Source organism: Manis pentadactyla, chromosome 15 (assembly GCF_030020395.1).
Source record: "Manis pentadactyla isolate mManPen7 chromosome 15, mManPen7.hap1, whole genome shotgun sequence".
Taxonomy (NCBI): Eukaryota; Metazoa; Chordata; class Mammalia; order Pholidota; family Manidae; genus Manis; species Manis pentadactyla.
In genome coordinates, this window is record NC_080033.1 from 433,216 (window position 1) to 450,259 (window position 17,044).

Sequence of the window (17,044 nt, forward strand, 5' to 3'; positions counted from 1 at the left end):
CCAAAGGGCGGCCCTGGCCTCCATCGGAGGAGAGTGGCCGAGACCCAATCTCCAGCTCCCCTGTTAACCGGTCTGTGACGTGGGCAAATCGCTGTCTTTCCCCGGGGGGGCGGGGGCTTGGCGAGAGGATGAGTCGGAAGAGGGGTCAGTCAAAGCCCCGTGGGAAGGCCAGGAGCATATAAAACGCGATGGACTGCCGTCTCCCACTTGCCAGTCTCTTGGTTTGAGGAGGTCTGTCTGTCCTTCCTCACTAGCAAGAAAAGCTTATCATTTAAGAGACATTAGGAACAAAAGGAATTCTGCTCCAGACTCCTAGTGGGCTTTCTTTTAAAACCAAGAGTTAAAAAAAAAAAATGAGTTAAGAAAGACAAACAAGAGTTAATGCTCCGTTGCCCTGTTCTAGACACAGGTACTTTGGCATCTCTCATGCCCTGTGGAGTCCTGGTACATGGGCCTCATATAAACACGGGCTGGTTCTCCTCAGGCTCCTACCACTGTCTCCAAATATTTCTCTATAAAGTTAACCCAATTCCCTCCATGACAGAATTGCCTCGGGACGTACCATCTGCAAATGAAGGCAGTGATTTTCTAACTGGTGTGACTTTGGGAGCTGGGAAGGGTGACCTGTTCTAAGCACGGGTCACAGGGACCCAACACCGACAGGGGCTCATCTGGGAGGCGATGAGAACGACCTAGGAACTCGCCCCCTACCCCCAGGCCCCTGCACAGACGTTGGTGACCAGACTCCTACATACAGTTGGTTGTGGCGCTTAAAGGCCTTGCTGCAGATTCCTCAAGCATGTGTCCGTTCCTGGCTGTGCGTCAGGTAGTGCTTGCTCCGGGAGCTGGCGCTGCTCAACACCTTCCCGGGAGGCTGCAGTCCAGAAGCGGGCTCTCAGGCTAAGTGGGGTTCCGCTTTCTTTTCCTTGGGCGCTCGGAGGTGGCCCTGCCTCCTTCGTCAGCCTCTCTAGGCACCTGAAGCTTGCCCAGCCTCAGGTTTAAACAGAAGGAGAAAGCCCAGGTTAGAGACACCTGGGGACATGGAAGAGCTGGGCTGAAGCGCCCCCCGCCTCTTAGAACCGCAGGAGGCTTGGGAAGGGAGGCCCGGGAGCCCTTTCTGCACCTCCAGCACCTTAACTCGCAGAGAAAACAAGGCTTAGACCGGAGAGTGGGGAGAGAAAGGACCCTGGTCTGGCCACGCTGCCAGACAGTGTCCAGTCAGTGGCCCAACTGTGGTCACTTGTGGCCTGGAAGGATTCTAAGAACCAGGTTGCCGTGGCGGCAGGGGCCTTATGACATCATGGCTCTCTCACAAGGGCAAACCGGAAAGACGTAATCCAAAAGGTACAGAAGGATAAATCCTTTCTCCCAGCCACTTTTACCTTTGGGTTTTATTTTTATTTTTTTTACCTTTGGGTTTTTGAAGGAAATAATGTAGACTTACATGAGGAGTTAACTGCAAGGGAATTAGCCGCAGCGTTGCCTTTCCTGTTAGAAACAGCCTGCTACCTGATCAGAGAGCATGTAGGTGACACCGTTATGGTGTAAATGGTCTAGGACATAAGCATTTAAGGTAAAACTGTGGAAAACTATCTGATGACATGAAAGCCATTCATGCTTTGATGCTGAGAAAAGAGCAGCCTGTTACAAAAGAAAATTATCCTAGTCTTTATAAAAGAAAAATAAATTTTCACAGAGAACAGAGAGAACAGAATAGACTGATGGGATTATGGGCCAATTTTATTTTCTTCTTCTTCTGTACTGGAATATGTTTACATGCTTTCTGTGTCTCTTGGTAAAGTGATAAAAGGTATTTTAACAAGTCATGTCACCTGAGGACCAGCAGAAGGGACTGGGGGTGTGCAGGTGGCAGAGGGGACGTCTTCAAATATCCCGAGGGCCAGCTTGGGAAAGAAGGAGCAGATTGCTTCTGTCTTGCAGTAGAATGACTCTCTGCAGAAGCTCCTATCTGGGACAGAGATAGCTTGGGGACCCGGAAGCAAGGGAAACTGACCTCAAATCTCCAGAAATACAAGGCATCACACTGCCTCATGAGAGGGCAAGTTCAGACATCACCATTTATCTGCGACTCTGCAGAGGTGGGGGCCAAGAATCCAACAGGCCAGGTTGTGGGGGCGGAGGGGGCTCAGCTTTAGGAGCCAGAGTGCTCAGCCTCTGAGCCTGAGACCCAGCGGAGAGTCCCAGCAGCAAGGAGCCCGGATGGGCCTCCAGGCCCGGCCTCTCATCCCGATCTGCCTCTGGCCACTGCCTTCTGTTACATAACCTGCCTGATCTACATTCTCTTCTTATGGGAAATCACTGTCCCCAGTGTCAAATGATTCCAACAGTTTACATGAGGAAAAACAGGACTCCCTCAGGGGCAAGTCCGCAGCCTTGCTGAGTTACTTTTAAAATGCTCATTAAAGCAATTTAATTAAACTAGAAAACAATATGTTGTTTCAAATAATTAGCAAAGACCCTGACAAAGAGGCAAAAGGGTCAGTGGCCCAGAAAGCCGCTTGAACTTCCCTGGAGGCAGTGTTATAAGCACTCTCAAACTGTGTACATTCTCTGATGGACAAACCCACCGGTAGGAATATGTTCAAAGAACTAATCCAAAAGGAAACAGATGTAAAAAGTTGTTCACAGAAACACTAAGTCTAACCAGCAAGAATATGGCCAACCAATTCTGTCTGAAGAAGTGATGTCTGAGATCTAAAGGAAGTGAGGGGGTGACAAACAGTGGGAACAGCAGGGGGAGCAGCAGGTGCACAGACCCAACATGGTTGAACAAGAAGGAAGCTAGGGTGGCCAGGGCCGAGTGAATGAACAGGAGGGTGGGTAGTAGGGTAGCTGGTCACGTGGTGCCCAGGTGGTGAGGGTCTGGTGGACCCCGGTGAGCACCTGGGGTTTTCTTCTGGAGGAGAGGGGAGCCACCGGAGGGCGCTGAGCGGGCTGGTAGCGGGCGCGCTGCGGCGGCCACGTCGGGGAAGAGCAGGGTGGGGAGAAGGTCCCGGAGCGCGACCGGAGGGCTGCTGGGGTGGATCGGGTCGGTGGCCGAGGAGGTGGGTAGGACTCCGTACACGTTTTGAAGGTGGAGCCTAGAGGCTTCGCCGACCGAGTGGAAGAGTTAGCGGCGGAGGGAGGTGCAGAACGGGCCTCCCAGGGCTGCCCTCAGCTAAGAGACAGGCTGAATTTCCTCTTGCCCTGAGGGTGGTCGGCATTTTGCACCCCACTGCCCTGTTCTTGGGCAAACTACCCAGGTCCCGCCGCCCCCATCCCCCCGTCCAATGACAGGCACCCAGCTCTGGGCTCGCCGCTGCCCCTGTGACGTGCAGTGAGGAAGGCTGGAGGGCAGGGCGGTTAGCCTGAGGCTCACGGCAGTCTCCCGAGCTCCTGGAATGGTGCCAGGGACACCAAACTTGAAGAATGGATGAATGGAGGGTCAAGCGCAGGAGAGGCAGGGCCCACCCACATCGGGAGGTGGGAGGGGGGCCCAGGCCGCCGAGTGAGCAGGCGGGGGTGGGCGCGAGGCCAAGGGAGGGTGGTGGCTTGGGGGTCGGGGCTGTCCCCGCCCCCCGCCCGCCCCAGTCGACCGGCAGCCTAGCCTGGCCCTGCGGTACGATGAGGAGAGCAGATACCAGCGGAATCCGGTCCTGTTTGGTGCCAGCATTTACGTGTGCCTAGCTGTCTTTCTCTTTGGGGTCATCGTGGCTTCGTGAGTCACCCCTGCCCTCTCCTGGGGTCCCCAAATGCCCCACTGGGTCCTCAAAAATGGCACTGCCCTGGGTAGGTCGCTGTGGCATTTTGGGAATATCTCTGTCTCTACCTCCTTCTGTCCCTTTTTTCTCTCTCTTGTCCTCCTCTGTCAGTCTGTCTCTCTGTCCATCTCTCCCATGTCCCCACCCTCTCACCACCACCACCCCTGGGCCACATTATGTCTTTCCTGAGTCCTCAGAGTGTTGGCCTCTTTGGGTCTCTTCTTCCATTAAAAAAAAAAACACTAAAAATTATTTTTGGTGAATGTGCTGGTATGAAGACAGATGTAATCCAAGCTGGATTCATTATTATATATTCCCTGTGATCATTATCATCATCAATTTATTTTCTTCTGCTTTTCAACATATTTAAAATGAGAACATTTCCACTGGAGACAGGATGTTTGGGATGAAACTGGAGTGAGGTTGCAGAGAAGATAAGGCCTGAGCCAGGGCCAAGCTCATGAGCACGGAGAGGGCATCAGCACGGGGAGCCTAGCAATGAGAAGAGGAGCTTCCCTGGACCTACGAGCACTGGCTGGGTCTTCTTTCCATGGGGCTGCAAAGGGCTCCCCAGGGCTGCCTTACACCTTCACAGGGTGCTTGTGTGAGTTAAAGAAGCTAATACAGACCACTGTCTGTGTCAATAAGTGATAGCTGTTATTTCATTTTGCCAATGGCTCATCCAGGTTTTACTCCTGTTCATACATCTTTATAAACATGAAAGACACATAACTTTGCAATCTTTGGTCTTTTAATGTTCATTCGAAAGCGTTTCCCCATGACATCCTGTGGTTGTCCTAATTGACAGATCTGGGAGTGGCAATATGTCACTTCTGCTCACGTTTTATTGGAGAGAAGTTAGTCACAGGGCCGTCGCCTATTGCAACGGAGGCTGGGAATGTAGTCCAGCCCTGTACGGGACGTGGAGGAAAGGATTTAGAGAAGAATTGGACTGCCACGCATTATTTAATGAGGGAATATAGGAAGAAAGGCTAGGTGAAGAAAGTGGAGGGGCACTGCTAGAGATCATGGAGAGACTAAAATCTACCAGGTAAATATGGCACTAAAATCCAAGTAGCCCTTTTTAAAAAATTAGATTCCTCATAATTCTTATTTGAAAAGAAAAAATCCATTTGTTCTTATTAATTCTGTACCCACCCAGCAATTTTACAGAATTATCTTATTATTTATCTTAGTGTTTCAGTTGATTCTCTGATTTCCAAGATATCAACCATATATTCAAAAAAGGATGGAAATCCATCCTGCTCTGTTCCAATGATATATTTTCTTTCTCTTGTCTAACTATATTGCTAGTTCTTCCAAAAGTGGTAATGGTGGACATTTTGTTTTGTGTCTGACTTTAATGAAGATTATTTCGGTGTTTTGCCATTTTGGATTTTTTATTATATGTATATAATTAAAAACAAGGAGAGGCCAGTAACTCTTTAAGATTGTTGTCATACTGTTCAATATGGGCCTATTCTTGATTAAGTCTGTATAGAAACAGATGATTACTGAATGTCCTCAAAACCGTTCCATATCCGTGGGTATGACTGTACTATTTTGATATCAATAGGCAAAGTTCATAATAGTCCAATACCGAACGTTCCCTGAATTCCTGGACATACATCTCCCAGTTCCCATAAAGGAGTCTATTTCCTTGACCACATCGCCCTTTAAGAGGTGATAGGAAAAACAGGAATCCAATGCCCAGGGAAACTGAGTCATTAAGTGACAGAGGCTTGATTCCCATTAGTCTGGATGGGGCCAACTTGTATGTGTCCGGAAGCCTTCAGTTATAGCAGGAGACATGTGGGTTAGATGGGTTAAATGGACTATGACGTCTCCTCCTATGGAGGGCAGTGAAAAGACTGGCTAAAATGGGAATTTTTGCGGTTCCAGTACAGCTAGACATTTTCCAGACACCACGTTTCTTGCAGCTATATATTTAGAGCATTCTTTCTACCCCCGGCACGGCCTACGCCCAGACTTCATTTCCCAGCATTCCTCCTCCTTCAGAAGCCTTAGGCCGGACGGGGTATGAACCTGCAATGGTTTATGGGAAATGTAGTCCAGCTGAGAAGGAGTTTGAAGTAACGGGACTTACAGACCCGAGCCAGCGACTGCGCAGGCGCATTCTGCGGTCCGCGGACTGAGGGAAGGCCTGACCGCCCTGAGCCACCTCCGGGGACGCACAGGTGAGTCCTAACCTGGCGGACCCGAGCGGGAGCTGGGGGTGTGAGCCCGGCCCGGCCCGGCCCGGCAGGCAGCCGGGCCCTCAGGGGGCGGGCCCCCGTCATGCCTGGGTGGGCACTGTGGGCGGGGCGCCCCGCCCCCCCGCCCCCTCCTGTCATTCGCGAGGCGACCCGGGACCCACCCGCCCGCCATCCGTACTACTAGCAAGAGCTCCCCACGCAGGATTTGGGCGCCTTCTGTTTGCCAGGAGTCCGGCCGAGCCCTTGACTGCTGCGATCTCCTTGAACGGAGAACACACCTTTCCTCACTCACGAGGCTTCTCCCAGGTCACAATGCTAATAAGCAGTCGATTTGGTATCACACCCAGGGGTTACTGACCGCACGCCCAGCGCACTCTGTGCAGCCACGCCTTCGGTCTCTGGCTTCTGTAGCGCCCGTACCCATCCCTCCCTCTCTGATCTCACCCCTCCACCACCCCATTCTGTCTCTCTAGGTCTCTGCCCGCGCTCTCTGGGTCTGTGCGCTCCCTTTCCCCCCACGGATCTCTGCTTTTTCTAAAAACAAGGTGATTTTCTTCCAAAACCACAGCACCATGATCACATCAGGAAATTAACATGGATACAATACTATTACTAATCTACAGATCTTCAGATTTTGCCGATTGCCCCCAATCATGTCCTTAGTAGCAAAAGAGAAGCCCACATCACGCGCTCCATTCGTTGTCAGGTCTCTTCGGTGTCCCTTAACCTGGGACGGGCCTTCAGTCTTTCTTTGACCTTCATGACCTTGGCGATTCTGAAGATTAGGCCATGGACCTGCAGGACGTTCCTCAGTTTGTGTTTGTCACACCTTCCTCCTGATTAAATGTAGGTTATGCGCTTTGGGGAGGGATGCCTCAGAAGGGACGCTGTAGCCTCATCAGGTCAGAAGCCCTCGCTCTTGGTTTGCTCATCACCGGTCACATCAACCTTGACCACTTGGCTAAAGTGGTGTCCGCCAGGTCTCTCCACTCTGAAGTTGCCCTCTTCTTTTTGTAATTGATAAGGGACTTGTGCGGGGTGGGGGAGCGGGGGAATAGGTAGGACTATTTAAGACTCTATTCCTCATTTTCTTGTCAAAATTTCACCCACTGGTTTCCACCTTCAGTTTCAGCGCATGTTCCTACGTACCTGAGTGTACATGCAGCTGTTAGCCAGGAACACACGTGAGGCTCTGAATGGTTATATTTCTGGGCTCTGTTCATTTCCCATTGTGGCTATCACAAATTACCATGACCTTGGTGGCTTCAAACAACACAAATATACTCTCTGACAGTTCTGGAGGCTAGACGTCTAAACAGGTTTCACTGGGCTGAAATCAAGGTGTCAGCAGAGCTGTGCTCCACTTGGAGGCACTAGGGGAGAATCGTTCTTTTGCCTCTTCCAGCTTCTGGAGGCGCCTGCTGAGGTGTGGCCCCTTCCTCCAGCTTCAAAGCCAGAGCCCAATGTCTTCTCTCTCTGACTCTGCACCTCTTCTGTCACCTGGTCCTTTGCTCTGTCAGGTAGCTCTCTGCCTCCCTCTTATACGGGCACTTGTGATTGCATTTAGGGCTCACCCAGGTAATCTAGGATCATCTTCCCATCTAAAGTGGCTTAATTTAATCACATCACAGGTTCACGCCAGGGATATCTTTTGAAACCTTATTGAGCTCACCATGTGGCCTATGTCTTGATCTGTCTCCCCCACCTGGTGGGGAGGCCCTTGAACGTGGAGCTGCACCTCACTCATCTCTGTCCCCAGAACCCCGAATGGAGCCTGCCACTCCCATGGGGCTCAGAGCATATTTGATGAATGAATGGGAGTGACCATGGTCTGAACACCAACTTTTCCTTGGCAGGAATTTTTAAACTGTATTTCAGCAGGTGTCAACCTTTCTTCAAACAACTCTTAAGCTTAGGAGTGGATCCTTGAGCAGGATTTGTATGACAGAAAGAGCTCTGCAACGTGTGGTCCATCCACAGGGGAATAGTATTCAGCCACGAAAAAGGAATGAAGCCCTGATCTGTGCTGTAACATGGATGAGCTGTGAACACATGGTGCCAAGTGAAAGAGGCCAGACACAAAAGCCCATATTGTAGGGTGTATACGAAATGTTCAGAACAGGCAAATCCATTGAGACAGAAAGATCAGTGGTTATCAGGGGCTGGTGTGGGGGTGGGGAGGGAGATTTGGGGGTGACTAATACATGGTATAGTATCTTTTCTTAGGGTGGTGATGAAAATATTCTGGAACTAGACAGAATTGGTGGTTGCATGACCCTGTGAATGTTCTAAATGCCACCAAATTTTATACATCAAAGTGGTATATTTTATATTATGTGTATTTTACTGCAATAAGAAAAAAAAAAAGGAGGAGTTGGCTCTGTGGCCAGACCTCTGGGTTTAAATCCTGCTCTGACACTTGATATCCCTCTGGCCTTGCCCTCTTGTGCCTCAGTTTCCTCATCTGGAGAGCTGTTGTGTGGGTGCAGTGAGATGAACCCTGTGATTGCTAGTGATGGTTGATACAGACTGGGGGCCTCAGGCAGCCTGTCCTGGGCCTTTGCTCGAGCTGTTGGGAGACTGGAGCCCCCTCTGTCATGAGGCATCTTGGGGAAAGTGTCTGTCTGTCTGGGTCAGAACTGCCCCCCACTCTGCTCTAGTCCCTCCTGCAGCTCTGCGGACTCAAGCCTGGTCCTTTCTCCCAGGGGTGCATGACCGGGATCCAGCAATGTCCACCAGGATCCTGATGGCCAAGGACCAGGTGAGTCTAGGCTCCCTCTTCCCCAGCGTGACTTTGTAGACCCGAGGGGGCCATCACCATCTCTGCCTGTGGCCAGAGGATCTTCTGCTCTTCCCAGTACTGGGAGAGAGGCCATGAGGGGAGGGGATCTGGGATTGGGAGGTGCAGGGAGTAGAGGGAATGGGTCAGGATGCGCTGAGCTCAGACGTCATGGCAGTGTAAAAATCAGTTATCCAATGCTTGGAAGCATTTGGGGTACCAGGTGAAGTGGGAAGTGGATGGTTTTGCTTCACCCCTGGGCCTTATCCTTGGATTCAGGAATGAGCATTGGGAGGTGAGTGGGAGTCTGGGATGGCATGGGACTTAGGAATAGCTCTTGCACAAAGTGGCTTTGTGCAGAAAGGTGTCACGTACAGGTGTGCAAGTTACACACTGCACAAGAGTGTCTTACCTCAGTGGCAAAATTCACATCTTGCACTTCATACAGTTGTATATTATGGCAGTTTTCACACGGGTGGTGGTAAATGGTCATGTACTAAAATAATTGGTATATTGTAAAGATTTTCCAACAGGTGGCAGTAAGAGTCATGTGCAAGGGGAGGGTGGAGGGTGGGTGAGCTCCATCCACTTTCTGCCAAGGTGTGTGTGGGCTAGTGGCTCCCCTAGATTTACTACATTCTCGTGGGCTGGTTTGATTCAGTCTTCCCAATACGCCAGAATGTCCCAGCCCAGAATGTCCCAGCTGGGTCAACCACCAGCAGTGACAGGCTCTTGAGTCACGACCTCTTGGCCCCAGAGTCTAGAAGGACATGCCCCTCCACTGTGTACAACTGACCTTTGCAGGAAGCAGTGACCTTCAAGGACGTGGCCGTGGACTTCACCCTGGAGGAGTGGGGCCAGCTGGGGCCTGGCCAGAGGGAGCTGTATCGGGATGTGATGCTGGAGAACTACCAGAACCTTCTCTCACTGGGTGAGGCTCCACCCCCACCTTCTCAGGAGGAGGCATGATGCCCCCTTCAGCCCCATCTCCTTTGTGCCCACCCACTGCTTCACTGGGCTCATGTTGCTTCTCTGCTTCTCCCACTGATCCCTCCTGGGTGGCCCCTGTCTCTCCGCCAGCGTCTCCTAGAGTCCCAGCATGCCGCGGGGCCTGAGTCCTCTGCCTGCCCCTGCCCCACAGAATCTTCAGCCTGTGCCACGCCCACTTCTCATGCCTCCCTTCCGTGCATGCTGCCCCCAGGCTCCATGCTGGAACGCCCATTCCAGAACCTCAGGCTCCGAGGGACCCCAGATGTCCTCCAGTCAGCAGGCTTGGTCTTGGATTCCTCTCCCCAAAGCACATAAACGCTCTTTCCCAAATGTGTCACCTGCCTCTTGGCTCCCCCAAGGCCCCTTGCATTCTGCACACTGACCCTGGCTGTGTGGGCCCTGAGCCGCTCCTCCTGAAAGCAGATGTTCAATAGGTGTTTTGTCCAAATAGTTTCGGCAAGGGAATCCCATTTTTCAGTTAAGGAATGCTAGAGCCCTCCTGAAATCCAGGCTTCCAGAGGCCTTCCCGAGGCAGTCAGCCTGCCCTGTTAACCCTTTTCTGCACAACTTGCACGTATAGCATGAGGCCCCTTCAGCCTGTCCCCTGAGCTCCAGCTCTGTACCGCCAGTGGCCTCCAGAATACCTCCCTGGGGAGGTCCCGGCCCCATGCTCCCTGTCCGCATGAGCTCACCGTGTCCCCCTGACCTACTCCTCCTCTGCGCACCCCCACCCCCATCTCAGCGACAGTCCCCACCCACCCGTCACCAGGCCAGTCCTGGCCACTACCTTTACCAGCTCCTCATCCCCTTACATGACCGGCTCCTTTCACACCCCTCCTCTTCCTCCCCTTCCTTACCCTTCTCCAGGCGGTTGGTTTGTCTCAAGGTGGGAGCTATGTCAGCGTGTTTATCGCTCGTGGGAATGATCAGTAGGGAGATGTATTCGTTCCTTAGAGCTGCTGTAACAAACAACCACAAACTCGGTGGCTCAAGACAGCAGACATTTATTCTCTCAGACTTCTGGAGACCAGAGGGCAAATCAAGGCACATGCAGGGCCATGCTCCTGAAGGCTCTAGGGGAGAGCCTGTCTGTTCCTCTTCCAACTTCTGGGGACTCCTGATAATCCTTGGTGTTCCTGGTCTTGACCTGCCTCATCCCAGTCTCTGCCTGTCTTTCTCCCCCAGTATGTATCAGTGGGTCTCTCCTCCTCTCGCAGGGATGCCAGACATTGGATTTAGGGTCCACCCCAATCCAGTAGGATCTCATCTTAACTGATCACATCTGCAAAGTCCCTATTTCCAAATAAGGTCACATTCTGAGGGTCCTATAGACATAATTTGGGGGAATGCTATCCAACCCACTATAGGGAGAGAGCAATTCATAATCTCAAAGACAGCAGGTATAAAAAAGCAGAGAGGGACAGACGAAATTAATTTTAGTAATATACTTTATTTCAGCCAATCCAAAAATGTGCTGATTTCGGCACATGTCAAAATCATAATCAACATACAAATTATTAATGAGGTATGTTTCATTTTACATTTTCCTCACATTAAGTCTTTGAAACATGGTGTGTGTATTTCACACTTGACTTGCACAGCACAGAGCCTTGAACAGTGATGACATGGCACAGTCTGTCTTGAATGTAATAGACACTCAACAAATGAGACTTGCAATGACCATTAGAGCTTCTAATCATCAGGCTTCCTTTGCAGGCCTGCGGCCCAGCTCTGAGGCCTCCTTATGACCATGGTACCCCACAACCAGCTCTCGTGTTTTTCCAGGGGCAGGGCTTCCTGGGTTCAAGCCCGATGTGATCTCCAGCCTGGAAAGAGGTGAAGAGCCCAGGATGGAGGAGAGAGAAGCCCAGCAAGTTACCTGTCCTGGTGGGTGATTTTCCCTCCCATCCCCTTCACTCCCCACAGCCCATCAGTCCCTAGGCCTAATTGTGCCTGGTCCCCTCTTCTCCCCCTCAGCCTCCCTCACCTGGACCCTCATCCCAGGGTCCTCCCTTATGTCCCAGCTTCCAGTTTTATGTGCTCTATTTGTTCATGTCACATAACCCAGAGGGTCTTCCTACACTGAGAGCTTATCCCATCCCTCTCCTGCTCTCAGTCCTCTGTGGCTCCCAAGTGCCCATGAGGCAAAGCCCTACCTCCTAAGCCTGCCTCTCGTGGTCCAGCCTGTACTGTGGCCTCACCTCTCATCACATCTTCCATGGTTGTACCCCACACCCTGACCTCACTGAAGTACCTGTCCCGACCTGAACTTGAAAGTGTATTCCACCTTTGAGCTTTGCACATGCTGTTCCCTCCGCCTGGAGCACCCTTCCCTGCTTTGTCTGCTGGGCAAACACCTTCATGTTCCTCAAGCCAAAGGTAACAGGTCACCCCCCCAAGACTGCTTCCCTGACTTCCAGGATGAGCAATCTACCCCTTGGCGTTTTCACAGCTCCTTGCTTGAGCTGCAATTACTGCATTTGCTCATATTGTGGTTAAGAATGTGGGCTCCGCAGCCAGACTCTCTGAGTTCAGATCCCAGCTCTTCCACTGACAGACTGTGTGACTGTGGGTGAGTGACTTAATCTCTTGGTGCCTCCATTTCCTTCCCTGTAAAATAGGGACACTAATAGTACCCACATCACTGAATTTACTTTTGAAGAATAAACTAATTAATAGAACTTGCTTAGAACAATGCCTGGCTCACAGTAAGCATTGAATAAATGTTACCTATTGCAATAATAATCATTATTATTTTAGAAAAATTATTGTGATGACCTGATATATTAGTAAGGACTCTTGCATGTAAAGAATCAAAATTTAGATTTTAGCATTAAAGAAGCAAAATCAGGTTTTTTTTGACCCATTTAAGTGGAAAGGGCTGCAATGCAAGAATTTAGGCATACGTTGATCTAAGGCTGTAAATGGTGTAGTCAAGGCTCACTCACTCTCTCTCCTTCCCTCCCGCCCCCCACATGTTGATACTATATTTCTACCTTCAGTCTATCTTCAGGCCTTTGCAAGTAGCAGTCAATATGGCTGCCCATAGTCTCAAATTTATATTCCACCTAGAAACACTATGTATCAATCTCAAGGAAGACTCTGATTAGCTCTTGAGGTTCCCACTCATCCGACATCAGATGAAATGGTGTATTTTTTCCCTACATGTATGTATAACAGTAACGATATTCTACACAGCAGTAAGAGTAGTGTAATTTCATTCAGGTAGCCAGACCCCATTCCAGTTTGTAAATGTATGGGACGGGGTCTTCCTGCACATACTGACACCAAGCAATTCTTGAACACCAGCAGGGTATCCAAGAACTCAACTCAATTCTGATGCTATCTGCCCAGAGACAGCACCAGATTCCCCGGGTTAAGGGCCCCGTCCTACAGGGCTGCCCTCCACCCCCAACTCCAGATGCTGGTCACAAGCCCCAGACAGTTCCCTGTGACTCTGACCTACTGGCTACAGACTGGAGGTTCCCACGACCTCCCCCTTAGGTTCAATTAATCTGCTAGAGCGGCTCACAGAACTCAGGAAAACACTTACCTTTACCAGTTTAATAAAGGAGACCATAAAGGATACAGGTTGACAGCCGGATGAAGAGACACAGGGCGAAGCCCCAAATAAAGGAGCTTCTCTCCTCGTGGAGCTTGGGGCCTGGCTCGGTGGCACATGGAGCCTTCCTGGTTCCCTGAGCATAGAAACTCTCTCCGACCACCAAGCAGGATCCAACCGAGCAGAGCAGGCAGGCAGAAGAGAGAGAAAGAGAGAGAGAGAGCTTTTCTCATGGGTTTTGTGAGGGCTTCGTTGCATAGTCATGATTGACTAAATTATTGGCCCTTCGCTGATTCAACCTCCAGCCCCTGCCCTTGGGTAATGGTCCAAAAGTCTCTCTGTAACATGATAAAACACCTATTTAACCTTTAAGACTCTGCAGTATTTTCAGGAACTGTGGATGGAGACCAAATATGCCTGGAAGTATATATTTGGTCATATGAATGACCAAATATGTATTTCCTATAAGGTACATCACAGCTGTGTTTGGATCTTGAACCAATTATTATGGCCTCATGGGGATGGGGTATTCTAATTGGCCAGCCTGGGTGTCATGCCCACTCATGAGGTAGAGGATGGGAAGACTTAAGATTAACATCCCCACCGAGACTACCTGGAGAGGGGAGCAGTGCTCCTTCAAAGGTGGGGATGTTAATGAGTCAAGAAGGATATGTCCCAAATGTCTGAGTACAAGCCAGCCCCTCCCACCTCTGAGGGCAAGGGTCAGATGTTTCGATCAACACAGAGTCACCTACCCCCAGCTGTAGTTGGCACATAGCAACTATACAATCAATGGGTATCCCATGAACAAATCTAGGCTAGCATCAAAAAATCGATCCCCTTCAACAAATTCCAAGTGATTTCTCTTTCTGCTGATCATCTCTTCTCTACACCTCCCTTCCTCCAAATGGCAAGACTGTGCTGTTAAAGCCTCATATACATTTAATATGTACTGATATGTTTTGATCAAATGAACCTAGAAACTTTGAAAATCTAAATAAAAATAAAGCAAGAAATAAAATCCCTCCTCAAAAAAGTCCACTTTTAACATTTTAATGTAGTTCCTTCAAATATTTTCACCCACGATCTCTACTTTATTTTTAAATTACAAAAGAAAATAATATCAACATGGGTGAACCTTGAAGACATTATGCTAAGTGAAATAAGCCTGATGCAAAGGGACACATATTGCATTGATTCTCCTTCTTATGAGGTACCTAGAGTAGATAAATTCATAGAGACAAAATAGAATTGTGGTGAGGGGCTGAGGGAAGAGGAAATGGGGAGTTAGGGTGGAATGTGTACAGTTTCAGTTTGGGAAGATGAGAAGGTCCTGGAGATGGATGGTGGTGACGGATGCACAAAAATATGAATGGACTCAATGTCACTGAACTGTACACTTAAAATTGCTTAAATGGTAAATTTTATGTTATGTGTATTTTGCCACAATCAAAATGTAAATACTAAATTAAAAACCCTCTACCCCACCACACATATGCACATTAATGTTCACACACACATAAAAATGTAGAAATCTCTAGAAGGATTCACAATTGGATACAGTGTAGGAACAAGGGAAGGAGGAAAGTTTACTTTTCACTGTTACCACTTAGTAGAAAATTACTTTTCAATATTTAAAATGACTGAAATATTTCAAATGTGTAATTTAGAAAGCGAAATCACCTTATAATCTTATTTATTTGATGGTTGATTGAGATGTAATTTACTTACCATACAACTCACCATGTACAATTCAGTGTTTTTTAGCCTATTTGCTGAATTGTGCAGCCATTACAGTTTATAATGCCAGTTCTAAATAATCGGCTTCTTTTGTTTTGGAACAGACAATATTCATATTTTCAGTTTCTTTCAGACTTGCAGACAAGCTCTACAACTACTCTGGAGACACTTCCCAAAAAGAGCATTTCTGAAGAGGCAGCTTCCCCAATGGGGACAATGGGGGGAATCTTAAGGGCAGTGCTTGGAAATGTCAAACTGGGGGAATCCTGGACATGTGGCCTTCAGTCGGAGGACCTGGGAAAGCAGAAGAGGCATCTGAGGTGTTTGTTTGCCGCTCCCTGGGAAATTATGTGTGGGGAGAGAGGCCCCGGCTGTAATGAGCTTGGCAGAAGCCTCAGGCAGACATCAGCCTTCATCAGGAAGCAAAGGGTGCCTGGGGGAGAGAGTCCTCAGAAGTGGACTGGGCCACGAGAGAGTCTGAGACGCCAAAGAACCTGTGCAGAAAAGAAGCCATTTAACTGCACAGAATGTGGAAAAGCCTTCGCTTACCATTCAGACTATATTCTGCACCAGAGAATTCACACTGGAGAGAAACCCTACAAGTGTAATGATTGCGGGAAGGCGTTCAGCAACAGCTCCTACTTCATTCAGCACCACATCATTCACACGGGCGAGAAGCCCTACACATGCAACGAATGTGGCAAGACCTTTACTCAGAGCTCATCACTTACTGAGCACCAGAGGATCCACACTGGGGAGAAACCATACAAGTGCAAGGAGTGTGGGAAGGCCTTCACCCAGAGCTCCTCACTCATTAAACATCAACGATGCCATACTGGGGAGAAGCCCTATAAATGCAACCAGTGTGGGAAGTTCTACTCGCAGGTGTCCCACCTTACCCGTCACCAGAAAATCCACACAGGGGAGAAGCCCTACAAATGTGGTGAGTGTGGCAAGGCTTTCTGTCACACGTCCTCCCTGACTCAGCACCAGACAATCCACACCGGAGAGAAGCCCTACAAATGTAATGAGTGTGGGAAGACCTTCAGCCACAGCTCGTCACTGACTCAGCATCAGCGAGTTCACACGGGAGAAAAGCCCTATGAGTGCCCTCTTTGTGGCAAGTCCTTCAGCCATAGCTCATCCCTGACTCAGCATCAGAGGATTCACACCGGCGAGAAGCCCTACCAGTGTAACCAGTGTGGGAAGGCATATACACAGATCTCCCACCTCATGAGGCACCAGAGCGTTCACATGGGGGAGAAGCCCTATGTGTGCAATGAGTGTGGGAAGGCTTTCAGTCACACCTCATCTTTCACACAACACCAGACCATTCACACTGGTGAGAAGCCCTACAAATGCAGTGAATGTGGGAAGACCTTCAGCCAGAACTCTTCACTTACACGCCACCAAAGGATTCACACCGGGGAGAAGCCCTATGAGTGTAAAGTCTGTGGAAAGGCCTACACTCAGATTTCCCACCTTATCCAACACCAGAGGATTCACACAGGAGAGAAACCTTATGACTGCAGGGAGTGTGGAAAAGCCTTCAGCCGGAGCACCCACCTTAGCGAGCATCAGAAAATCCACACGGGTGAGAAACCCTATAAGTGTAAGGAATGTGGGAAAATGTTCAGTCACAGCTCCTCCCTCACGCAACATCAGAGAACTCACACTGGTGAGAAACCCTACACCTGTAAGGAGTGTGGGAAAGCCTTCAACCAAATCATTCACCTCGTTCAGCATCAGAGAATTCATACCAGAGAGAAGCCCTACAAATGTAGCAACTGTGGGAAGACCTACACCCAGATTTCACATCTTATACAACAGCAGAAGGTTCACATGAGTGGCAAACACTATGTGTGTAAAGAATGTGGACAAGATTTCAGCTGGAATTCACACCTGATGGAACATCAGAGACTTCACACTGCACACAGTGGCTTTGCCTGCAATGGTTTTGGGAAAGCCTTTGCTTGGGGGGGCACAGCTTCCAGAT

General features: G+C 49.6%; 2 protein-coding genes across 2 annotated transcripts in view; one reads left to right on the forward strand and one right to left on the reverse strand.

Moving 5' to 3' along the window:
- The window catches only part of LOC118912628 (zinc finger protein 135-like), a 60,639-nt gene that overhangs the window by 42,156 nt on the left and 1,439 nt on the right, over positions 1-17,044 (forward strand). Inside the window, 6 exon segments of the mRNA XM_057493270.1 lie at positions 5,702-5,959; positions 6,684-8,099; positions 8,638-8,738; positions 9,561-9,687; positions 11,532-11,633; positions 15,182-17,043. Coding sequence (XP_057349253.1) covers positions 8,087-8,099; positions 8,638-8,738; positions 9,561-9,687; positions 11,532-11,633; positions 15,182-17,043 — 2,205 coding nt within the window. The 5' untranslated portion in view covers positions 5,702-5,959; positions 6,684-8,086.
- The window catches only part of ATF5 (activating transcription factor 5), a 73,215-nt gene continuing 70,176 nt past the window's right edge, over positions 14,006-17,044 (reverse strand). The window contains exon 4 of the mRNA XM_057493280.1: positions 14,006-14,018. The gene's annotated coding sequence lies outside the window, so the exon portion shown is untranslated. The remainder of the gene's footprint in view (positions 14,019-17,044) is intronic.